At 47.0% G+C, this 26,150-nt stretch overlaps 1 protein-coding gene across 1 annotated transcript in view; it reads left to right on the top strand.

Annotated features, from left to right (window-relative positions):
• The window catches only part of LOC111978504 (SH3 and cysteine-rich domain-containing protein 2), a 58,393-nt gene that overhangs the window by 12,277 nt on the left and 19,966 nt on the right, over nt 1-26,150 (top strand). The window contains exons 2-3 of the mRNA XM_024008612.3: nt 24,104-24,491; nt 24,956-25,050. Of these exons, the coding sequence (XP_023864380.2) occupies nt 24,104-24,491; nt 24,956-25,050 (483 nt within the window). The remainder of the gene's footprint in view (nt 1-24,103; nt 24,492-24,955; nt 25,051-26,150) is intronic.

Here is a 26,150-nt window from a genome sequence, read left to right as displayed (position 1 = left end):
ACAATAAAATATAACGATTCCACTCTGTCAGGTTTTGCCAAGACTGTTCGGGTTTTGGTCACTAGATGTCCCCATTGCACCTTTTTTGTACCTTTTGTTTTTTCTTGCTCTAATTATTGTTTGCACCTGTAGGTCATTCCCTTGTGTAGTATTTTAAACCCTGTGTGTTCCTCAGTTCCTTGCTCAGTGTTTGTAAGTTAGCACCCAGCCCCAGCCCAAGCCTTGTTTTATACAGATATTTCTCTGTTGGATTTTCCAGAGGTTCTCTGGTTTAGTTCTTGTGTATTATTTGAGTAGTCTTTTGAGGTTTGTTTTCCCCTGCTGTTTTTTACCACTTTGTGGAGTTTCTTTTGTATTTTGGAGGATTTCCATTTTGTGCCTCTTGGCTTTATTTTTGGACATTGTGGATTCAGTTTCTTTGCCTGAAGATTTTGTTCTTTAATTAAACCACCATCTCTAGTACTGCTGTGTCTGCCTCATCTTCTGGGTTCTGACGATTATTAGTGACTATTTCTCGCACCGGGTCCTGACAGAAAAAACTGAGCCATTGTAATGAACCCAGAGGCAGCCAGTACCCAGGATTTGTTTTCCATGCTGTCCCACCACGAGGGGACTGTCCAACGCCACGAAGCTGCTCTGGTTCAGCAAGAGGCCTTAATGGCTAGACATTCTCAACTTCTGTCAGAGATGCTGACTTCCATAAAACAGATTCGGATCGACTTTCCCCGGCAACCGCTCTGCTCCAGTTCATCCGATTCAAGTGCCCCTGGCAGTTAACCCCTGGCTGAACCTCGTCTGCCGCCTCCCCAACGGTTCTCAGGGGGATCCGAGTGTTTGTAAGGGGTTTTTCACCCAATGTTCTCTCTCCTTTGAGCTGCAACCATCATCGTTTCCCACCGACCGTCCAAGATAGCATATATCATCACCCTGCTGTCGGAAAAGGCCCTAGCCTGGGCTACTGCGTGTGGGATGCCCAAAGTCCCTGCTGTGCCAGCTACTCTACCTTTGCTGAAGAATTCAAGCGAGTGTTTCAAGGTCCTACCAACGGCCCTGACTCAGCCAAACAGCTCCTGACTCTCCGCCAAGGTCGGCGCACGTGACGGACTATGCCATCCAGTTCCACACTGTGGCAGCAGCAAGTGGCTGGAACGACGAGGCGCTCACAGTGGGTTTTTTGAAGGGTCTTTCTGACACCATCCAAGATGAACTGGCCACTCGGGAACCACCGGACAAACCTCGAGTCCCTTATCAAGTTGGCTTCACGCATAGACCAGCGTCTGTGGAGAGAGAGAACTCAACCGTAGACCGCTCACCCTAGCTCCTATCGGTTCCAGCTCCGAGTCTCCACCTTTATCCTCGCTAACCGGGCCATTTCCGCCTCCACGTGTCCCGGGCTCCAGGGACCAACGGCACTCTCCCGTGCAGGCCTGGGAGGACTGTAACGGGAAACATAACCTCCTCCCATCCATCCAACTCCCGCCTGCTCATTCCAGTTACCCTTCCTGGGACGACCACGAGTTTCTCTCTCAAGCCTTGTAGACTCTGGAGCCGCAGGTAACTTCTATGGATGGGGTCTGGGGCGAAGGAGAAATGGCCTTCCTTCTGAACCTCTAAGTGACCCCATAAGGGTTACTACGTTGGATAGAAGCCCGTTGGGATCTGGACTTGTCACTCGTGCCACTACCCCCTTGCGACTTCTAGTTTCCCAACACCAGGAAGTGATGAACTTTCATCTGATCTCCTGTTCCGAGTTCCTCCTCTCGTCCTTGGTTATCCCTGGCTTCACAGCCATAACCCTCACATCGACTGGTCTGTGGGCACTATCAAGCAGTGGGGTCCTACGTGCCAAGCCACTTGTATCTTCCCAGTTCCCAGAGTTCCCCTTCCGAGTCTCTAGAATCCATCGACCTGTCCCGAGTTTCCGAGTGTTACCATGACCTTCAAACTGGTATTTAGCAAACAGCCCACCAGACAAACTACCACCCTCCAGACTCAGCACCTCACTACGATGCACCATGACTGTTTCCGGGGACCTGCCCTTCCAGGGGTCGGATCTTTTCCCTTTCTCCTTCCCGAACGAGCTGCTATGGATACCTACATCAAGGACGCTCTGGCAGCAGGCCTCATGCGTCCATCTACCTCGCCGGCGGGAGCAGGGTTTTCTTTGTGCCAAGAAAGACGGTGGATTACGACCTTGCATTGACTACCGGGGACTCAATGCCAATAACGTCCGTAACCGCTACCGCTACCCCTTATGGCCACAGCCTTTGAGCGCTCCAGGAAGCAGTTGTCTTCACTAAGGCTTGACCTGCGGAAACGCATACCATCTTGTGCGGATCAAACCCGGGGACGAGTGGAAGACCGCTTTCAACACGCCTACTGGTCACTACGAATACTCGGTGATGCCCTTCGGCCTGACCAACGCCCTGCTGGTGTTCCAAGCGCTCATAAACGATGTGCTTAGGGATATGCTTAACATCTTCGTGTTTGTTACTTGGATGACATCCTCATCTTTTCGACTCCCTTCAAGAACACACTAAGCATGTCAGACAAGTGCTCAAATGCCTCCTAGACAGCCATTTGTACGTTAAGCCGGAAAAGTGTGAATTCCATTCCTCTCGAGTACCATTCCTGGGATTTATAGTGGAACCCGGTCGAGTCCAGATGGACCCCAAGAAGGTAGGGCGGTAGCGATTGGCCCACCCCCAAGTCCGTTAAGGAAGATTCAGCGTTTCCTGGGCTTCACCAACTTTTACCGCAAGTTCATCAAGAACTTCAGCTCGGTGGCAGCCCTTTCTCAGCTGTAACCAAGGGTTGGCAAACACAAGGTTTCTGTGGGGAAGAGAAGCTGAGACGGCCTTCCAGGACTCAAGCAGCGCATCCTCTCTGCTCCCATCCTGACACTACCAACGCGGATGAACCTTTTGTGGTGGAGGTAGACGCATCAGAGGTTGGGGTTGGAGCGTCCTGTCTTCAGAGGGGTGAAGACAAGAAGCTCATCCTTGCGCCTTCTTCTCTCACCGCTTACCCCGGGCCGAGAGGAATTCGATGTGGGGGATGAGGAACTCCTAGCGGTTAAGATGGCATTGAAGGAATGGAGACACTGGCTCGAGGGGGCTTCTCAACCGTTTCAAAGTGCTTACGGACCACAAAAATCTGGAGTATATCCAAGCAGGCGAAGCGGTTGAACTGCAGACAAGCTCGATGGTCTCTTTTCTTCAGCCGATTTCAGTTTATCCTCACCTATAGACCGGGTCGAAGAATCTCAAACCGGACGCCTTGTCACGAATCTACTCTCCTGCCATCGAGAAGATACTGACATGATGTCCTTCGGCCGCCTAAGATCGTGGCTCCGATCTCGTGGCAAGTGGAGGATTCCGTGAGTGTGTGTGTGTGTGTGTAAGCATGACTGTATATATTGGTGTGCTAACTTTGGTTTGGGCAAGTGTTTGTGAGAGTGCGTGCGTCCGTGTTTGTTTACACACACACAGCTTGCCAAACTGAGTGACCTGCTGACCTTTAAATAAAAATGTTGTCTGTACAGAGAACAGATGGGGAGAGAGAGAGAAAGCAAGGTTAGAGAGAGAAAGGAAAAGAGAAAGTGAGACGGAGAGAGAGAGAGAAAGCATAGGTGGAGAGAGAGAGAGACGTAGAGAGAGAGCAAGGGTAGAAAGAGAAAGAAAGACTGAGAGCAAGAGTGTCACGTTCGTCGAAAGAATTATCGGACCAAGGTGCAGCGCGATATGGTTTCCACATGTTTATTTACTGAAACGCACAAAACAATAAAGAATGAACGAAACGTGAAGACAATGAAGTGCTAACGGGCAACTACACATTAACAAGATCCCACAAACACAGGTGGGAAAAATAACTACTTAAATATGATCCCCAATTAGAGACAACGATTACCAGCTGCCTCTAATTGGGAATCATACAAAACACCAACATAGAAAAAGAAACTAGAACACAACATAGACATATATATACACTAGATCACCCCCTAGTCACGCCCTGACCTACTACACCATAGAGAAACAAAGGTGCGGACTCCGGCCCCAAAACCTGAAACCAAATGGGGAGGGTAGGGGGGGGGTGATTAGTGTCGGTGGTGGCTCCGGTGCGAGGCGAAGTACTCGCTTGGCTAGCGGATCCACCAGCTTTGGTGGCGGCTCTGGTGCGGGCCGAAGAACCCGCTCATCCCGCGGTTCCAGCCATGGACCCGGGCTGAACACTGTGCCTGGACTGGACCTCGGTGTCAAGGAAGGCTCCTGCCATGGAGCGGGACTGGACACCAGCCCTGGCCTGGACATCGGTGCAGAGGAATGCTCCTGCCCTGGAGCTGGACTGGACGCCATACCTGGACTGGGCACCAGCGCAGAATAAGACTCCGGCCATGGAGCAGGACTGGACGCCGTGTTTGGACTGGACACCGGCGCAGAGGAGGGCTCCCGCCATGGAGCGGGACTGGACGCCATGCCTGGACTGGCCACCAGCGCAGAGGAAGGCTCCTGCACTGGAGCTGGACTGGACGCTGTGCCTGAACTGGGCACCGGCGCAGAATAAGGCTCTGACCATGGAACAGGACTGAACACTGTGCCTGGACTGGGCACTGGCGCAGAGGAAGGCTCCTGCCATGGAGCGGGACTGGACGACGTGTCTAGAAGCTCCGAACCGTCGACCGTCGCTGGAGGTTCCGGACCGTGGACCGTTGTAGGAGGTTCCGGACTGTGGACCGTCGTAGGAGGTTCCGGACTGTGAACCGTCGTAGGAGGTTCCTGACTGTGAATATGCACTGGAGGCCTAGTGAGTGGAGCCGGTACAGGTGGCACCGGACTGGTGACACACACTTCAGGGCGAGTGCGTGGAGCTGGCACAGGACGTATCGGACTGGAGAGGCGCACTGGAGGCCTGATGCGTGGAGCTGGCACAGGACATACTGGGCTGTGGAGACGTACTGGAGACGTGGTGCATATAGCTGGCATCAATTGTACCAGTTCGATGACACACTTCGCACGGCAAGTGCGAGGAGCTGGCACAGGACGTACTGGGCTGTGGAGGCGCACTGGAGACCTGGTGCGTAGAACCGGCACAAATAGTACCGGACAAATGACACGCTCCTCAAGGCGAGTTTGGAGAGCTGGCACAGGACATACAGGGCTGGGAAGGCYTACTGGAGACCTGGTGAGTGGAGCCGGCACAGATTTTACRAGACTGATAGCACGCTCCTCAGGACGAGTACGGAGAGCTGACTCAGGTGGCATTAAACTGATAACACGCTCCTTAGMACAAATGTCGTGCATCTTCCACCAACTCAACAACTCTCTCATTTCTCTCTCCTCCAAATACTCCCTCAACTCACTGACGGTCTCTGTCTCTCTCCTTTCACTCTCCTCCAGTTTCTCCCTCTTCTCCCAGACTGGCTCTGGTTCACTCCTCGGCTCTGCCGACCACCCCTTGTGCCCCCCCCAAATTATTTTCGGGCTGTTTTTTGGGCTTTCTTTGTGGCCGCGAACCTCGGCGTCATCGCTGTCCTCCCTTCTCTCCTTGCGTCCTCTGTGACTCCTGCCAAGGAAGGATCTCTTGTCCTTCCATTATTTCTTCCCAGGTACAACTTATTTTCCCCATCGTAGCACGCTGCTTGGTCCTTGATTGGTGGGATCTTCTGTCAAGTTTGTGTGGAGAGACGGACCAAGGCYCAACGTGCTCTGAGTTCCACATATTTTATTAAGTGAAACTTAGCAAGAACAAAACAAATCAATCAATAAACTAACAACGAAACGTGACTACGTGGTGCACATGCACAAAACACAAAATAATATCCCACAAACACAGGTGGGAAAAATAACTACTTAAATATGATCCCCAATTAGAGACAACGATTACCAGCTGCCTCTAGTTGGGAATCATACAAAACACCAACATAGAAAAAGAAACTAGAACACAACATAGACATAGATATACTAGACCACCCCCTAGTCACGCCCTGACCTACTACACCATAGAGAAACAATGGCTCTCTATGGTCAGGGCGTGACAAAGAGTGGAGAGAGATAGAGAGAGAAAGAGAGAGAGAGAGAAAGAGATGGAAAAGCGACATGAGAATACAGAAGGCTGAAGGAGGAGGCAACGCTAATCATTAGCTAGACCAACCCAGGGCCACGAACTGATCATTTATAACACTCCGAATGATGATCCTTCGAATACCCTTGATTGAGCTCCACAAAGTTCTGACCCAGAAAAGTCACAGTTGGAGAAGAAGAGAACAAGAGTGTGCTGACACTGATGACCTTCTACTGTTGCAATTATATTCTTGATATATTCATCTTGATGTCATTTAGGATTACCACATGCACACTCACACACACACACACACACACACGCACACACTCACACGCTCACACCCCTGATGCTATTTGGAATATTTAAGAAATCAAGGCCTTCCCCAAGATATGGGATAGTAATTGCAAAGAGTTTGCTCTGGATCAAGGTGCACTACGTATCTGCATAGCGTAACATTATCAAGATAACCTATTAATAGTCTGCTTTAAGAATATATTATGGAATCTTATTCAAATGGATCGTTCACCCAAATTACAAACGGCCATATTTSTTTTCTTACCCTGTAAGCAGTCCATCGACAAGGTAAGACAGCAATTCATGCTTTGATTTTGTTTAGCTGGACAACCCTTTTTTGCAAGTCAATATCCTTGATATAAGCATTTTTCGACACTTTATGTCCCCAAAACTTTAATTTGGTTGTAACTATCCCTTTAAGGACACTAGAGCTGATGATGCTGTGATCAAAGAGGGTAAAAAGAGAGTGACCTTGTGACTAACGATGTATGCTGATCATATATTTAAATATATTCTTATTCCATTCCTTTACTTAGATTTGTGTGTGTTAGGTAGTTGTTGCGGAATTGTTAGATTACATGTTAGATATTGCTGCACTGTCGGAACTAGAAGCGCAAGCATTTCGCTACACTCGCAATAACATCTGCTAACCATGTGTATGTGACCAATAACATTTGATTTGATTTGATCTGTATTCTTATTAAATATGTGTTTTTTGAGAGTCAGGAAAGCGTAAACAGACAAAAACCTTAAGATGTGTGTGTGTTGTTGTGTGTGTGTGTGTGTGTGTGTGTGTGTGTGTGTGTGTGTGTGTGGTGTGTGTGTGTGTGTGTGTGTGTGTGTGTGTGTGTGTGTGTGAGTAAAAGTGGTAGGTTGTCCATATAAAATATTTCTTAACCCAACCATCAGTCTCACAAAGCCTCAGTGTGACCGCCGTGGTGTGTTTTGATTGGCTTACATATAACCATAAGATCAGGGTTGGTATTGATCTTTTTTTCTCTGATGATGACAGGAAGAACTTCTATAAACAAATGCTGTAAAGCCCTTATACGTCAACTCCTCTCTTCCACTCCTCTCTTCCACACCAAGACAGTCGTGAAGAGGGCACGACAAAACCTATTCCCCTTCAGGAGACTGAAAAGATTTGGCATCCTCAGATCCTCAAAAGGTTCTATAGCTGCACCATTGAGAGCTTCCTGATGGGTTGCATCACTGCCTGGTATGGCAACTGCTTGGCCTCCGACCGCAAGGCACTACAGAGGGTATTGCGTACGGCCCAGTACATCACTGGGGCCAAGCTTCCTGTCATCCAGGACCTCTATACCAGGCGGTGTCAGAGGAAGGCCTCCAGCCACCCTAGTCATAGACTGTTCTCTCTGCTACCGCACGGCAAGCGGTACCGGAGCGCCAAGTCTAGGTCCAAGAMGCTTCTAAAAGCTTCTACCCCCAGGGCTCCCGAGTGGCGCAGCGGTCTAAGGCACTGCATCTCAGTGCAAGAGGCGACCGATAGGCCGTCATTGTAAATAACAATTTGTTTTTAACTGACTTGCCTAGTTAAATAAAGGTTAAAAATAAATAGCCCCAAGCCATAAGACTCCTGAACATCTAATCAAATGGCTACCCAGACAATATGCACTGCCCCCCCCCTCCTTTCCGCTGCTGAACCTCTATGTTATTATTTATGCATAGTCACTTTAATAACTCCACCTACATGTACAAATTACCTCGACTAACCGGTGCCCCCGCACATTGACTCTGTACCGGTACCCCCTGTATATAGCCTCGCTWTTGTTATTTTATTGCTGCTCTTTAATTATTTGTTACTTTTATTTCTTATTTTTTTAAGGTATTTTTCTTAAAACTGCATTGTTGGTTAYGGGCTTGTAAGTAAGCAAAATTTGATTTGATTTATAACAATAATCTCATTTCACATAACAGTACAATATAAGGTTAATGCAATGTACAGTATGAAATAGAAAAGTACAGTATAGCCTGTGAGGCTAGSCAACCTTCTCAATGACAGTGCATTTGCGACAGCTAACAGTCAGTAAAATATTGTCAAAATATCTTTAAAAAACAAAAACACCTTACTTCCTGATAATGACAGGAAATACGTCCATAAACAGATGCTGTGCTGCCCTTATACGCCAACACCCCTGCAAGGTACTAACAATGAAAGGGGACATGAGTAGTAGTGATGGGGGAAAGAATAGATACAGCTACATATCMAAACCTATCTTTTTGATGATATCTCGCATCGTATCAGTTTGACTATCGCAAAATATTATTTTTGCACTAGTTGGTTYTACCTYCACCAAAACGCCAGTATTTTTCCTTCATAGATTTTTCCCTAAACTTCTTTTTAAATAGGGAGYGAATTTTGTTTTCAGCACTTTTATTTCCCTGACTGATCAAAACTAGTTTTCTCGTGGTTCTCTCTTGTCCCGCTGCAGCAGACATATGGTGAGCAATATGTTTGGAACATCGAATCGCAATAAAATCACAGTATCAAATAGCAATACATATAGAATAGTGAGAGTCACGAGAATCACAGTACATATCGTATCGGMACCTAAGTATCGTGATAAWATCGTATCGTGAGGTCCCTGGCAATTCCCAGCCCTAATGAATAGCTATGCTAGCCCAATGADGACATGTACAGACATCTACCACCTCATGCTAATTGCTAAAGCTGCTTAGGCAGGATTTAGAGATGCTACATATAGCTAGCTCCTCTTCACACATACATACACTCAGACCAAAGCACTCAAGCACGTGGAGTGTTGGCTAGTTAGGCTAAAATAGGCTAAATACGGCTAAAAATACCTACCACCCCCAGAAAAGCCAGACKGTTTACGCGCAAAGCTAAAAGTGAGGCCTGAGAGAAACCGATTAAACTGACAGTGGGTGGCCATTGATTTCTTTCACTTCTAMCGCAATGATATCTTCACCCTAAGCTCTTGTATAAAACATACATTTGCATAATACATAATTTGACAATTATCTCCCCTAAAATATGTATATGACTCCAGTGTTACTAAACAACACCACTGTTGGCACTTTTTTTTACCATGTTTTTTGTTTCTTGGTGCACTGTAAATACTGTCAAGTGTACTAACTTAAATATATTTAAATGTTTTACATTTGCTGGCAGGACTATGGCTTAGTTCTCTGTACTTTTAGGATGAAAAGTTTAGTCAACTCAGTGTAATAAGTTGAGTGTACTTAAAGGGGCAATATGCAGTTTGCACAATAAGGCTGGAGTTACACAAAGCAACATCTTAGTTGCAGGTTGCAAGTGACATCATCATCTCAAGCAACTTTGCTGTTACATAAAGCAACTCAAACGCGATTAGAATTGCATGCAACAGACAATCAAATTGAAGCASCTTCTGTCATATTGTTTGAGAATTCTATACCCCATGTCATCTGCTGCATTACATAATGGTTTCACAAATTATTTGTTTTTTCCAACTGTTTGGTTATTGTAACAGCATGGATATAAACACAATGCAGCCTGTACAATTTAGCTAGCTAGCCAAAATGACATTGCCAACACCAACACAGCTAGCTAGCAATGAGCTATCCAAGCTAGCAACTAATTAAGCTAGTTCATGGTAAATAATTTAAGTTGAAACTGGTCAGTGAGAGGTTTAGGTTCACTTTGAACAGTACATTTATTGACTGCCAAACCATGTACATAAACCTTTACTAGCCATTCTATTAACAATTCTATCAATCATCYTGGTTCCCGCAGCACTGACAGCTGTGTTGACATGACAACTTGGTCGGAGTTCTCAACCTTCMAATGGATCATGTGACAACAGCATTTGTTTTGATTGGCAGTTGCTTTGTATTTGTATTTATTAAGGATCCCCAGCAGCTACTCTTCCTGGGGTCCAGCAGAATTAAGGCAGTTTATACAGTTTTAAAAACATTACAATACATTCACTGATTTCACAACACGCTGTGTGACCTCAGGTCCCTACTCCACCACTACCACGTATCTACAGTACTAAATCCATGTGTACGTGTGTGTATAGTGCGTATGTTATCGTGTGTGTATGCATGTGTCTGTGCCTATGTTTGGGTTGCTTCACAGTCCCTGCTGTTCCATAAGGTGTATTTTCATCTGTTTWTTAAAGCAAATTTTACCGCTTGCATCAGTTACTTGATGTGGAATAGAGTWCCATGTYGTCATGGCTCTATGTAGTACTGTGCGCCTCCCATAGTCTGTTCTGGACTTGGGGACTGTGAAGAGACCTCTTGTGGCATGTCTTGTGGGGTAAAAAAGGCCATGTTCCATTCAACCGACATACGCAGCGAACACGAAAACATTGCCTTTAAATGTGCATAGCTGACAAAGCATGATCGAATTGAAATCCAGCCAAAGAGTTGGCATGATAGCACAAACAGACTGGCACTCAGGCTAGCAGAGGTAAATCTAACAGTGACAAGATCTTTGGTTAATGATTAGTTGTTACTCCAAGGAAAACATGTTTAATGTAATAGTATGTGTGTGTCCGAGCTGTGCTCCAGCAGCTCAAACAGACAGCTCGGTCCACTCAACATGTCAATACCGCTCATAAATACAAGTAGTGATTAAGTCAATCTCTCCTCCACTTTGAGCCAGGAGAGATTGACATGCATATGATTATTATTAGCTCTCTGTGTACATCCAAGGGCCAGCTTGCAACTAATTGCACAAAGTTGACATTTTTGCAACTGCGTGCAACCAAGTTGCAGATAAGTTGCTTATTAGTTGCTGGTGGTTGTTTCAGGAATCAATCAAGAAGCAACTCAGTTGCAAGAAACCAAGCTGTTTTGGTAAAAAGCTGAGATGGGGCTAGAGAAATGTACCCACTCTCAAATTCATGGATAGAGCTATGGATACAAAGGGTGCATTCAMTTCGATTGAATGTTTGCTACGTTGCAGAACGGTTTGTACTCAACTACATGTTTCCCCAAAATGTTCTTGTACYCTCTGGAACAGACTTTTGAGGTATTTTTGATCCGTTTGGTGGTGTGGCGGGGTGTGGCTTGAAGCAATGAGGGACGCATTTAAAGGGCAGCGGCCATGCTGACAGCGTTCCACAACCCAACCCCTCCCCGTTTATCAGCTGGTCGTTCAGTARAGCCCCGTTTCTGTTGAATTGAACGTTCCAGTACGTTTTTTTCGTACTGAACGCAGCCCTGGACTGACCATCCATGTTKTCAAAATTAGAGTTTAACCATGTTTTGAGGCCATACAGTGTTTGTTTACAATTGTTTTGTTTACAAACAAAGGGGCAAAACAAACTTATATTTTGGGGTACAACAGTTGAACTAAGTAGTGTGAGAAACAGGAAGTCYACAAGAAATCTAATGTGTACTGTAGGCCTAACAGAAGCAGGTAGTTCTTTTGTGCTCGATACCTTACCGTTATTCCGAGGCATGCCGTGTGAACGCCTCCGTAACCCTAATCATTAATTTATCTATGCATCTCACAACACGCTATTTTTAGCTCGCCGCCAAACAACCCTCTGTGGACTGCTCATCTTCAAACAGCTGAAGAAGAACAAGGCCACAATGTCTTCTCTGCCTCTGTCTTTACCATCTGTCTATCTGTCTATCTGTCTGTCAGAGGGAGGAAAAAAGGCTCTGTGCATTGTTTGGGATTTCAAAAGCAAGGGTTTCTCTTCACCCCCGCCCCCCCCCTCTCTCTCTCACACACACACACTCTGTCCTGCTCCCTCTTTCTCTCTTTTACGCAAATTGAGCAGCCAGTTGTTCAGAGAGAGAGGGGTCTGTGTTTTTTGGAACTATGAATTGATGCAACAGCACATGAGGGAGAGACTGCTGCAATTGAAGAGGGTTGGCGTCCCCCAGGGGTCTGCTTTTGTTCCTTTCAAATTCAGGAGACATGTGGTAAGAGACAAGGAGCAGAGGAGCACATTTGGGAAGTCGCCATTTACCCTCCTCGCATGGAAATGGCTACTCACAAACACAAACACCCACCACACACAGTCAAATACACACACACACACATACACACACAAACAGTCTCACACTTACAAAGGCCTAATCACACCACAAAAAAGTTCACACATATACACGCACAGTCTCACACTATACACACACAGTCACTCCCCCGCGTACACATACACACAGTCACTCCCCCGCGTACACACACACACACACACACACACACACACACACACACACACACACACACACACACACACACACACACACACACACACACACACACACACACACACACACACACACACACACACACCACACACACAGCGACAACACAAGACACATACCCCTACCGCCACACGCACACACCTTTCAGCCCCTGATGTGTGAGTGTCGAATACAACAGTTATGAGTCAGATGCTTCATGCAGTCATTTTGGTAGGACTAATGGTGTAAGGTGTGAAAAACACCCATGAGACCCAAACCTGTCACAGGGCCCTTCTGTTCACAGCTGGCACCCACTGCGGCAGTTCGGGACAATGGGAGAAGCCAAGGCACTTAACCTGGCCTTTGCATATTGATATGAGATCCATGTAGCCTGAACCTAAGAGGCGTGGAATTAAATTGAGATTGCTGAATAATGCAAACCTACTGTATAGTGATTAGCCCAGTGGGATGCACTCACAASTGTGTCTACTGAGGTACTTACTGTAGGTGTGCTGTCAGTGGTGCATAATGGTAGTTATTCACATAGGCCTGCGGAAATATGCAGATGTGCTACTATAACGAGAGGATGAAGGGAAGGTTTAATTAACATGATTGTACATATGCAAACACATACATAAAACATGTGATGTCATACAATACTTTAAAAAACAGGTACAAATATATAAATGCTGGTTGGCATTTTTTTTGTCATGAATCTTGTTTTGGAGGCAGCTCTGCAGAGTGGTCACTAGCTGGCACAGCCACAAAGGAATAAAAACAGATTTTAAACCTAACCCTAACCTTAACAACACTGATAACCCTAATGCCTAACCCTAACCTTAAATTAATCTTTGTTTCCATTAATTTTTACATAGCCTCTTGTGGCAGCCGGCAGGGAGAGGTGAGGGGAGTGGTAATTGAGGAGATCTTGCAGGTAGCTGGCTCCACCCCCAAGCCTTATATMGACTTCCTGCCCCAACGAGTAAAGGCTATGGGTCGTTAAGCCAGGGCGTGCTTGGGGATAAAGGAGGAAGCAGCCTGCACAAAGGGGCAGAGGAGGTGAGAGACAAGAAAGGTATGAAGAGTGAGAGGAACGAGAGCAAAATCTGTGTGATTGCCCGTTGTGACCTGGATTGTTGGATTACCCCCCTTGTGTACCGGACCGGATTGGCTGAGGACCCGAGTGTGGATTACCCCTGGAAAATGGAACGTACAAAGAGAGAGAGGCTTGTGGACTGCGAGGTGATTGGTGAATTCCCCCTTCTTTCCCCCTGTACGAAAATCCCTAAAACTTCCCCTTTGCATTCCATTTGTGCTACTGGTGCCTGGTTTGTTATTGAAATTGGTGACGTGGGGGCCTCTCGGGTGGCGCAGTGGTCTAGGGCACTGCATTGCAGTGCTAGCTGTGTCACCAGAGACTCTGGGTTCGTGCCCAGGCTCTGTCGCAGCCGGCCGCGACCGGGATGTCCGTGGGGCGACGCACAATTGGCCTAGCGTCGTCCGGGTTAGGAAGCGTTTGGCCGGTAGGGATATCCTTTTCTCATCGCGCACCAGTGACTCCTGTGGCGGGCCGGGCGCAGTGCACGCTAACCAAGGTCGCCAGGTGCACGGTGTTTCCTCCGACACATTGGTGCGGCTGGCTTCCGGGTTGGATGCGCGCTGTGTTAAGAAGCAGTGCGGCTTGGTTGGGTTGTGTTTCGGAGGACACATGGCTTTCGACCTTAGTCTCTCCCGAGCCCGTACGGGAGTTGTAGCGATGAGACAAGATAGTAACTACTAACAATTGGATACCACGAAATTGGGGAGAAAAAGGGGGGTATAAAAAAAAGAAATTGGTGATGTGGAAACCCTGCACCCTTGATCTTGCTACACTCTTAAAGATCGTACCCTTTTTTTTAAACGTTTGCCTAAAATGACATACCCAAATCTAACTGCCTGTAGCTCAGGACCTGAAGCAAGGATATGCATATTCTTGATACCATTTGAAAGGAAACCCTTTGACGTTTGTGGAAATGTGAAATTAATGTAGGAGAATAACACATTAGATCTGGTAAAAGATAAAGGTAGTAGTCTGTGTCATTTAGATTTTGGCCACCAGATGGCAGCAGTGTGTGAAAGTTTCAGACTGATCCAGTGAAGAATTACCTTACTGCACAATATTTTGTATCAAATCTGCCAGGAGTTTGCCGACTTGGTCAATTGATACATTTGCAAGTCCATAACTATAGAGAACATACAAAATGCTATGGTAATASAACATTTAAGTTTACACACTCCCAGGAATGTCATACACGATGGATCATTAGCTAATACACTAACTTTCTCACATCTAGATGGTCTGGGCGGGGTGGGTGTGGAGTCAGAGACAGTAGTGGGGTCAAACTGTAGACCCCAGTTCCTACATTTGAACATAAATGTATTTTACCGAACAAAACTATGCAACATTTTATGTCTGGGACCCTCAGTGTAATATTGGAGCTGTGAGTCAGGTAGCAGGTTCAACGTTTAATAAAACAACAACAACCAGAAACAAGACAATTCCATGTGGCTATACGCCGGTACACAAGAATAATACCAATTGGTGAGAAAACATAGGATAGTGACATATAAAGCGGAGGAAATAAAGGTAATGAAGTCCAGGTGTGAATCATAATGATTAACAGTTGCGCGTAATGACMAGTGCCAGGTGTGCGTCATGATGAATCCCAGGACCGGTGGTTAGTATTCTGGCGACGTTGTACGCCGGAGGGGAGGAGCAGGAGAAGATGTGACAGTACCCCCTCTCTGACGCGCTGCTCCAGCCGCAGGACGATGCCGACCAGAGGGACGACCCCGAGGACGAGGAGCYGGTCGGCCCGGGCGGCGAAGGTGGAAGTCACAGATGATGTTGGCGTCCAGAATGTCCACCGGAACATATCCCTCCAAGTCCAGTAGAGATCTGACAGCGTACGCCGGACCCCCCTCAATGTCCAGGGCGTGGAGATGTGTGTCGTGGTGGGCAGTATCAGCTAGGGGACCAGGAACCACCGGCCTGAGAAGGGAGACATGAAAAGAGGGTGATATGCGATAGTGACTGGGTAGTTGTAACCTGTACGTCACCTAGTTGACCCTCCGGAGAACCTTGAACGGCCCCACAAACCGGTGGCTCAGTTTGTTGCAGGGCAGGCGGAGTGGGAGTTTCCCGGTAGAGAGCCAGACGCGGTCCCCAGGATGGAACACAGGGGTCTCACTGTGGTGGCGGCCTGCCTGTTCCTTCTGACGATGGACAGTGCGCTGGAGTCTCACATGCGCGTCACTCCACACCTCCTTCACGTGCCGGAACCACTCATCTACCGCAGGAGCCGTGGTCTGGACCGGGGTCCACAGGGCCAGGGCCAGGGCCAGCTGGAAACCCAGTGGAGGAGTGACGTGGGGCGTTCTGAGCATACTCTGCCCAGGGAAGGAATCGTGCCCACTCACGCTGCTGGTCCTGACAGTGACTCCTCAGGAACCTCCCCAGCTCCTGGTTCATCCTCTTCACCTGCCCATTGGACTGAGGCCGATACCCGGAAGTGAGGCTGACCGTGACCCTGAGCTTCTCCAAGAAGGCCCTSCAAACTCGTGATGTAAATTGAGGGGCCACGGTCGGAGACGATGTCCTCCGGAAGGCCATAATGCCGGAAGACCTGCTGGAAGAGTACCTCAGAAGAGGGATTAATTGACATGACTTGGAAAATCTATCCACTACCACCAGAATGGTGGTGAAACCATCAGAGGAGGGAAGATCAATTACAAAGTCAATGGATAGATGTGACCAAGGTTGCTGAGGCACAGGAAGCATCAGGAGCTTCCCTGCTGGAGCATTCCGGGGGGGACTTGGTTTGAGCACATACGGAACCCGTAGTTGACATACCGAGTGACATCCTGCACCAAGGTGGGCCACCAGTACTTCTCCACGATGGAGTGGATGGTGCGAGTAATACCTGGACTTCCAGCGACAACAGCTGTGTGCGCCCAGGTCAGCAGCCGATCCCTTATCCCTGTGGGAATGTAGATGCGCTCGGGAGGACAATTCCAGGATGCGGACTCCCTCTCTAGAGCCTGGCGGATGTCCACATCTATTTCCCAAACCACTGGACCCATGACTCAGGAGGATGAGATTATGGGTATCCTCTGGACAGGAACCTCTCCCTAATCGTAGATACGGGACAGAGCATCTGCCTTGATGTTCTTAGAACCTGGGCGATAGGTCAGCGTGAAGTCGAACCTGGTGAAGAAAAGGGCCCACCTGGCTTGGCGCGGATTCAGTCTCCTCATTGTCCGTATGTATTCTAGGTGCCGATGGTCGGTGAGGATGACGAATGGTTCCTTGGCGTCAGTGTCTCCACTCAAGTCAGTGTCTCCAATCCTCTAATGCCAACTTCACCGCCAGGCGCTCCCGATCGCCGACGTTGTAATTCTTCTTTGCGGAGGACAGTTTCTTGGAGAAAAAAGCACAAGGATACAATTTCAATGGGTTACCCTGTCTTTGTGACAAAACTGCCCCCACGCCCACCTCAGATGTGTCTACCTCAACCACAAAAGGTAGCGTGGGATCTGGGAGTTTTAGCAAGGAGGCGGAGGCTGCTGGAGACCACACCAGCCTATGAGGGAGGTAAGAGGGGTGGCGACGGCGCAGAAGTTCCTGATGAAGCGGCGGTAGAAATGGGCAAACCCCAAAAACCGTTGTAACCCCTTGATGGTGGTTGGGACTGGCCAAGACCTTACTGCATCTACCTTCTTGTCCTCCATCCTCACTCCCTGCGGGCTGATTTGGTAACCCAAGAAGAATATAGCCCTCTGGTGGAATTGGCACCTCTACGCCTTGACGAACATGTGGTTGACCAAGAGGCGTTCCAGGACTACTCGAACGTGGGTGATGTGATCCTTCAGGTTGGTCGAGAAGATCAGGATGTCATCGATGTATACAATCACCTGCCGTCCGAGCATGTTCCTGAACACCTCGTTGACGAATGCCTGGAACACTGACGGAGCATTGGCTAAGCCAAAGGGCATAACCAAATACTCGTAGTGACCAGACATCGTACTGAACGCCGTCTTCCACGCATCCCACTCCCGGATACAGATGAGATTGTAGGCACTCCGCAGGTCCAGTTTGGTGAAGAACTGGGCCCAGCGGAACTGCTCGATGGCTGACGGCACCAACGGGAGAGGGTACTGATACTTCTTGGTAATGTCATTGAGTCCTCGGTAATCGATACATGGGCGTAATCCTCCCTCCTTCTTGGCCACGAAGAAGAAACCAGCTGATTCAGGGGACGTGGATGTGTGGATGAAACCCTGTTGGAGCGCCTCTTTTGAATGTAATCCTCCATGGCCTGGGTCTCAGCCACAGACAGAGGGTAGATGCATCTGCGTGGAGGTGTAGCACTGGAAACAGGTCAATGGCACAGTCCCAGGGGCGATGAGGGAGACAAGTAGCACGGGTCTTGGAGAATATGTCCTTTAGGTCCTGGTACTCCTCCGGGATGTTAGGCAGGAAACCATACGACTCTCAACCGACGTGGAACCACAGGAGACAGGGAAGCAGGTCTTCCGGCATTCAGGTGACCAGTCTGTGATTTTCATCCTKGACCATGAGATGGTAGGGTTATGGCGTTGGAGCCAAGGGATGCCGTGGATGATTTTGTGAACTGGTACACTTGCGATGAAGAAGGAGATGCTCTCCTGGTGATTGGACTCCATGGTGAGTGTGAGTGGTTGAGTGATGTGTGTGATGGTTCCCTATCCTAATTGCCGACCGCCGAGACCTTGATCTGGAAAAGGAGAAGAGAGCGGATAGATAGTAATGTTGAGGGAGGAGGCAAGGGTCTGATCCATAAAGTTTCCCGCGGTGCCGGAATCCCCTAAATCTGTAGACACAGTACACGAGGGACAGTCAGCCAGAGTGATGGACACTAAAAAGAGTCTAGCAGGAAGAGCTGAATCTGGGATACTCACTCCTGGTCCAGGGGATGGAACATCACGTGACATCACGATTCCCCTGCTGTAGCTGAAGCAGACGCTCACCTTTCTCTCTGCCCTCCGCGGGATGATCGTAAATGCATTTAAACAGAGCCATGAACCCCTCATAAAATCTAGCTCCTCCTCTCCTATCTCCAAGACGGCCAAAGCCCATTCCAATGCCCGCCCGGTCAGCAGAGAAATAACCGTGGCAKCCTTAGACCTCTCGGTAGTGGGGGTCCCAACTGGTGTGAAAAATAGAGAAAATTGAAGGAGGAAGCCAAGGCATTTGGATCGTGTACTGTCGTATTTCTCAAGGAGGGGTAGACGGACATAGCTGACCTGAGCGGGTTGCTGAATGGGCCGTTGCGCTGGCTCGCTGGGTAGACTGGCTCTAGAGTATCCTCCGATGCTGGGCTGCAACGTCTCTCGGGGGTGTTTGAGACGCTGCAGACTGCGGAGAACCTCTTCCATGGAAGTCCCCAGTTGAGCCAGCTGGTCATGGTGTTGACGTAGAAGATACCCTTGTTCATCGACCATCTGAGATTTCCGACTTTCCTGCTGCTTCCATAGTTTGAGTTGGTATTCTGTAATAACAGAGCTGTGAGTCGGGAAGCAGGTGCAGGTGCAACGTTTTAATAAAACAACAAAAAGACAATTCCATGTGGCTATTCGCCGGTACACAAGAATAATACCAACTGGTGAGAAAACATAAGAGAGTGACATATAAATGGGAGAAAGTGATGAAGGTAATGAAGTCCAGGTGTGAATCAGGACCGGTGGTTAGTATTCTGGCGACGTCGTACGCCGGAGGGGAGGAGCAGGAGAAGATGTGACGAATCAGAGCAAGATTACTGAATGTAAGTACATTATTTACCTTGCGATGTGAATGTATCCAAACAGTTGCCATGATAAAAGTGGTTTGTTGTTGTGCACTCTCCTCAAACAATATCATGGTATTTTTTCACTTTTTCACTGTAATAGCTACTGTTAACATCGTTCTAGTCACATTAGAGCACAAATCTTGTTCTGGAGGCAGCTCTGCAGAGTGGTCACTAGCTGGCACAGCCACAAAGTAATAAAACCGGATTTTAAACCTAACCCTAACCTTAACGACACTGATAACCCTAAWGCCTAACTCTAACCTTAAATCAATCTTTGTTTCCATACATTTTTGCATAATAGACAATTTTGACTTTMCAGCTGGCCTAAGGGGAAACTGCTCAGTTCTGCCTCCAGGACAAGACTCATGCCATTAAACGTCAACCTGCGATATACAGTGCATTCGGAAAGTATTCAGACCTCTTCACATTTTCCACATTTTGTTACGTTACAGCCTTATTCTCAAATGGATTAAATCATTTTTTCCCCCTAATCAATCTACACACATTACCCCATAATGACAAAGCAAAAACAGGTTTTTAGAAGGAAAATAAAATTGGAACTGAAATATAACATTTACATAAGTATTCAGACCCTTTACTCAGTACTTTGTTAAAGCACCTTTGGCAGCGATTACAGCCTTGAGTCTTCTTGGGTATGACGCTACAAGCTTGGCACACCTGTATTTGGGGAGTTTCTCCCTTCTCTGCAGATCCTCTCAAGCTCTGTCAGGTGGGGAGCGTTGCTGCACAGCTATTTTCAGGTCTCTCCAGAGATCTGGTTCAAGTCCGGGCTCTGGCTCGGCTACTCCAGGACATTCAGAGACTTGTCCCGAAGCCACTCCTGTTTTGTCTTGGCTGTGTGCTTAGGCTCGTTGTCCTGTTGGAAGGTGAACCTTCAACCCAGTCTGAGGTCCTGAGTGCTCTGGAGCAGGTTTTCATCAAGGATCTTTCTGTACTTTACTCCGTTCATCTTTCCCTCGATCCTGACTAGTCTCCCGGTCCCTGCTGCTGAAAAACATCCCCACAGCATGATGCTGCCACCACCATGCTTCACCGTAGGGACGGTGCCAGGTTTCCAGACGTGATGCTTGACATTCAGACCAGAGTTCAATCTTGGTTTCATCAGTCTAGAGAATCTTGTTTCTCATGGTCTCAGAGCACTCCACAAGCGGGCTGTCATGTACCTTTGACTGAGGAATGGCTTCCGTCTGGCCACTCTACCAAAAGGCCGGATTGGTGGAGTGCTGCAGAGATGGTTGTCCTACTAGAAGGTTCTCCAATCTCCACAGAGGAACTCTGGAGCTCATTCTCCCCCGATTGCTCAGTTTGGCCGGGCAGCTAGCTCTAGGAAGAGTCTTGGTGGTTCCAAACTTCTTCCATTTTACAATGATAGAGGCCACTGTGTTCTTGGGGACTTTCAATGCTGCTGTTTTTGGTACCCTTCCRCAGATCTGTGCCTTGACACAATCCTGTCTCGGATTCCTTTCGACCTCATGGCTTGGTTTTTGCTCTGACATGCACTGTCAACTGTGGGACCTTATATAGACAGGTATGTGCCTTTCCAAATCATGTCCAATCAATTGAATTTACCACATGTGGACTCCAATCAAGTCTTAGAAACATCTCCAGATGATAGATGGAAACAGGATGCACCTGATCTCCGTTTTGAGTCTCATAGCAAAGGGTCTGTATACTTATGTAAATAAGGGATTTTTTAAATGTTTTATAGATTTGCAAAAAAATCTAAAAACCTGTTTTTGCATTGTCATTATGGGGTGTTGTGTGTAGATTGAGGACATTTTTTATTTAATACATTTTAGAATAAGGCTGTAACATAACAAAATGTGGAAAAGGTCAAGGGGTCTGAATACTTTCCGAATGCACTGTAAATAGGCTGAAATTGCTGGTTCTTGTAAGTCGCTCTGGATAAGAGCGTCTGCTAAATGACTTAAATGTAAATGTTCTTTGTGTAAAGTAGATGACAGAACAGAATTCTATGTCGCAAGTCAGGAAATTAATTTGATGCGCTACAGAGTTTGATGAAACTTACAGGGTTTACTCTCCAGCTTTGAAATAGCTATAGCAAAATATATTTGTTAATGATATAATAATGAATATTTTTTTTATATAATTATAATTTATTTRCCAGATTTCACAGAAGAAGTTGTCTTCATTAAGAAGGCTTTTAAGTGTTTCAATACCTAACCCGAGGTCGAGATCCGAGACTGGGGACTGAGACGGCCATGGCATATGGTTTACATCGTTTTCAAGCTCATCAATCGTGCCCTGTGGATACGGGCATTGTCATCCTATGTGGACATAGCCATCGTAGCCAAAATAATGACCTTAAATAATTGCTTAATTAACTCAGGAACCACACCTGTGTGGAAGCACCTGCTTTCAATGTACTTTTTTTATCCCACATTAACTCAAGTGTTTCTATTATTAAATACATTAAATACAAAAACGAGGTCAAATGTGTAAACAATGTGGTGGAAAGAGAAAAAAATCAAATAGACTATTTTTGAATGAACCACCAGTCAACCCTATAAAAGCCCATTAAAAATGAGCCTGGACGCAGCTCGGGGTATGAAAAACACTTGCAAAGAGGTGCTCGCTAATGGGTCAACAGAGAGAGCGCTCTTTTCATCACTCAAGATAATTGGCGTCAGTGGAGCCATGGCTTAAGGGAGGAAAAGAGGAACCCACTCAACGTTATTGATGACCGTTTCGCCGAGAGAGCGCAGGCTTCCGCAGGTGCAGAGGGAAACGATGTGAAGGCTACAAACACTCAGTGACACACACATCTTGTGACACGAATACATGCACGCACGCATGCGCACACACACACACACACACTTATACAAGGCCTTGATAATGATATATACACACACACAGTTGTGTCATACTTTTTTAAATCTTTAGGCTACTGCAGTGCAGGTGGAAACAGAAACAAAACAAGCTGTAACCTGCAGACAAAATAAACCGAAAAGCATATAGCGAACAGCTATACACCACAGACACAAGCTGTAAGGCGTAGACATAACACACAACTATGCTGCGCTACAGAAAAAAATCATAAAAAACAGCCATACCAGTCAGATAGGCAGCGAATAGCGGTATGCCCAACGGTTTCACCTCAATCTTTGTGACTATCGCTGCGTGTGAGTGTGTTTTTGGTTTTACTATGTATAAAAAATATTTTTTTTAAGGAATATTGGAGACATTTCYTCGGTACCCACAAGGAAAAGGTTATTTTAGGCTTAGGGGTTAGGTTTAGGGTTAGGGTTACAAGTAGGTTTATGGTTAGAATTAAGGTTAGGGTTAGGTTTAAGGTTATGGTTAGGACAGGGTTCTCRAACCCTGCTCCTGGAGCTCTACCGACCTGTAGGTTTTCCCTCCAACTCTAATCGAGCACACCTGATTCTAATAATTAGCTGGTTGATAAACTGAATCAGGCTAGTTACAATTGAGTTTGGAGGGGAAACCTACAGGAGGGTAGCTCTCCAGGAACAGGGTTGGAGTACCATGGGTTAGAAGTTAGGGTTAGGGGTTTGTGGTTAAAGTTAGGATTAAGGTCAGGGTTAAATTAAGGGCTCAGGGTTAAATTTAGGATTAGGGGTTAGGGAATATAGGAGTTTGAATGGGAGTCAATAGTTTGGTCCCCACAATGGTAGTCAAACAAACAAACGTGTGTGTGTGTGTGTGTGTGTGTGTGTGTGTGTGCCTGCACGTGTGCTCTCTCACTACGTAGGCCATTCTATTGATGTAGGAATCTGTGGCTTATTATTATACCATAGGACCTCATTGCCTTCCACTCCCCATAATCTTATGTCATTAGCAGAATCTTAATATTGCGGCCAAGATGCCTGGGCAAGTCCACTGAAAGTGAGGCGGCCGGGGGAGTGAAATATCAACCGAGTGTTTGTTCCTTGTTGTGCATCAATACATCACAGTACGGAGGAGCAGACCGGTCAATAAACTAATCAAATCTGAATTTTAAGGGGTATTGACTTGAGTTCCCTGGATCTGCTATAATTCTGATCCAAACAAGCCAAGTGTGGTGCTGTAGGACAAGGGCAGTCAGAGGGTACTGCAGGGTCTCTGTCTCGCTTCCCTCTGTCTCACTCCTGTCGCCTTATTCAAGTCAGAAGAGCTGTTGCTAGCTGCTGCTAAAATGATAACGTTTAGATTCTTTTTTTAAGAGTCCGTTAGCAAATTCTGTGGTCGTTTTGTTTTCATCGTCACTGAATTAATAAATAAATGAATGGATGGATGGATGGAATGAATGTCTTTGATCCAGTGGGTTGAACACAGATCATGACCAGGGATCTTGTGTAGATGTGAGTGGCTGCGGTCAAACCCAGGTCTCGTGCCACAAGACTACGTTAGCCTGCTGCGCTATGAACTCATACGCATTAGCTTGGGAAGTTAACACAATTCTTCAGGTCTCTGGCAAGGTTACTCATTACTCGAGAGTGGTTCACCGAACCACCTTCGWTATCATTACATGGAGACAGCYAACTTATAGTGCTTTGTCAAATTGTGTTCGAATTCTGGAGTTGCTAGGTGCGTACATGGATCTCAAGTTACGATTCAGCCCTTAATGAGTGCAKCCTGCTATTCTGAACGGCCAGTGTCAGTGATTTTGTCATTCCCCAGCCCTTGTCTATCCATGCTAACCTAATGTCTCCACTCCTCTCTTTCCACAGCTGCAGCGACTAAAGCGCTCCTTGTCCTTCAAGTCAGTGATGCGCAGCAAGAGCGTGGACAACTTCTTCCAGCGCCCCAGCAACGGGGAAGTCCGCCTGCCCTCTGGGATCATCCGCGAGCCTCCGCTGACCTCCTCGCCACCACCCTTCGGGGAGACGCCCCTGACCTGCGAGCGCTCACCCTCCCTCTCCCCTTCGCTCAGCCCCAACCCCTCGCTTTCGTCCCGCTCGCCCTCCCTCAGTCCCTCCCTCTCCCTGACCTCCAAAGCCCAGCTCCATGGCCAGCTCCATGGCCAGCTCCAGGCCCGGCTAGTGAAGACCCACTGTTTCCAGGAGCACGTCTTCCGTCGGCCCACCTGCTGCCAGCAATGCAAACACGTGATACAGGGTAGGTCGATTCAGGTCCAGTATTCCCTTAATGCAGTGACATGAAATGCAAATCATCTTCTGGTCAATCATGTCACATAAAAGCTATTCTCTTTGGGCAGACTACTGACTACTGAGAGACAGTATGCACATCCAACACAATCTAGCAATCCCATGTGATCAGTGCAATGTTTCCATGAAAACTTGAGCTCTTTTGGCCAATTGGCAAGTTAGGATTTTGATTGAGGATGAGTTRGAAGTAGATGTGGCTAATGATCACACTGTCCATACACACGTTGCCTATAATATCTCTCATCAAAAGGGTCTCACTTTGACATTTTATAACCTAGTTCTAGTTGATTGATTGATTGATTGATGAATAGATTGTAGTGTGTGAGCTGAGGCTACTGTTGTGTGTGGTYTGTACAGTATAGTATAGTAAAGGAAAGTACAGTACTGTAGTAACCTGGCTTTCCATCTGTGCAGGGAACTCCAAGCAGGGTCTGCGCTGTAAAGCCTGTAAGCTGGGRGCCCACCTCTGGTGCTCCTCTGAGCTGTCCCAACAGCCCTGCACAGGAAAGGTGAGTCAACTGCCCTAGATTCAGATTTCCCCACAGCTGTCTTGTACTCAACCATTACAACCTAAGTAGTGGACTGTTCTAGAGTTGGATATCTACTGCTTTCCGATCCTCAACAATTACGGTCTAAATATTATTTGGCGGGGGGCTGAATGTAGTCTCAAAGTCCCAATCGTTCGAGAAGACAATGAACGTTTTTCCACTCGAGGAGCTAAAAAAAGAAAAGAGGGGATAGAAATAGAAAGATAATTGACAACCTGACAAAGAGAAAACGCTGAAGAAAAGAGAGAAGAAGAGGATGAGTGAGAGCCATAATAAAATGATCCGACAATGACTCTGAATTTCTATATGTGGAACAAAAGCCGAGGCGAGGGCTGAGAGCCTTGGGCCATCTGACAGCCAATAGGAACCTCTCGTCTCTTTTATCAAAATCTTCACGGTGGCGCATCCGTTATAACATATCCGTTATAATCAGACTAATCTAATCAAATGCAGAGAGGATACTCTGCTCATATAATGACTTATGATTTATGTTTCCAAAAGGTTATATTCGAAGAAGCGAGAATAATCGACCAGTTATCGCCACAAAGACCGCGTCGTCGCACCAAACTAAACCAAGGCATTAGCTCTTGGAGCCAACTACTCGTCACGGTTCATGGTTCACCTTTTATGAGCATGGTTGGCAAATTTTGTCGATGACACTGCCCAGTCCTATGTTATGCTTTCGGTTATCGGTTCTCATCACAAGACTGTGTTAGCCCCCTGAACTGGAGCCAAGGCATTACCTCGGAAGCTAACACAAGTCTTCAGGTCTTGGGTAAAGTGACTTATCACATTAGCGTGGTCCTGACACCTTATCACCTTACTACTCTTAATTATCGGCTATGAAAAGCCAACTGACATTTATTCCTGATTATTATTTGACCATGCTTGTCATTTATGAACATTTTGAACATGTTCTGTTATAATCTCCACCCGGCACAGCCAGAAGAGGACTGGCCACCCCTCATAGCCTGGTTCCTCTCTAGGTTTCTTCCTAGGTTTTGGCCTTTCTAGGGAGTTTTTCCTAGCCACCGTGCTTCTACACCCTGCATTGCTTGCTG

The sequence above is a fragment of the Salvelinus sp. IW2-2015 genome, linkage group LG18, assembly GCF_002910315.2.
Source record: "Salvelinus sp. IW2-2015 linkage group LG18, ASM291031v2, whole genome shotgun sequence".
Classification (NCBI taxonomy): domain Eukaryota; kingdom Metazoa; phylum Chordata; class Actinopteri; order Salmoniformes; family Salmonidae; genus Salvelinus; species Salvelinus sp. IW2-2015.
This window is presented reverse-complemented; position numbering and strand designations above follow the sequence as displayed.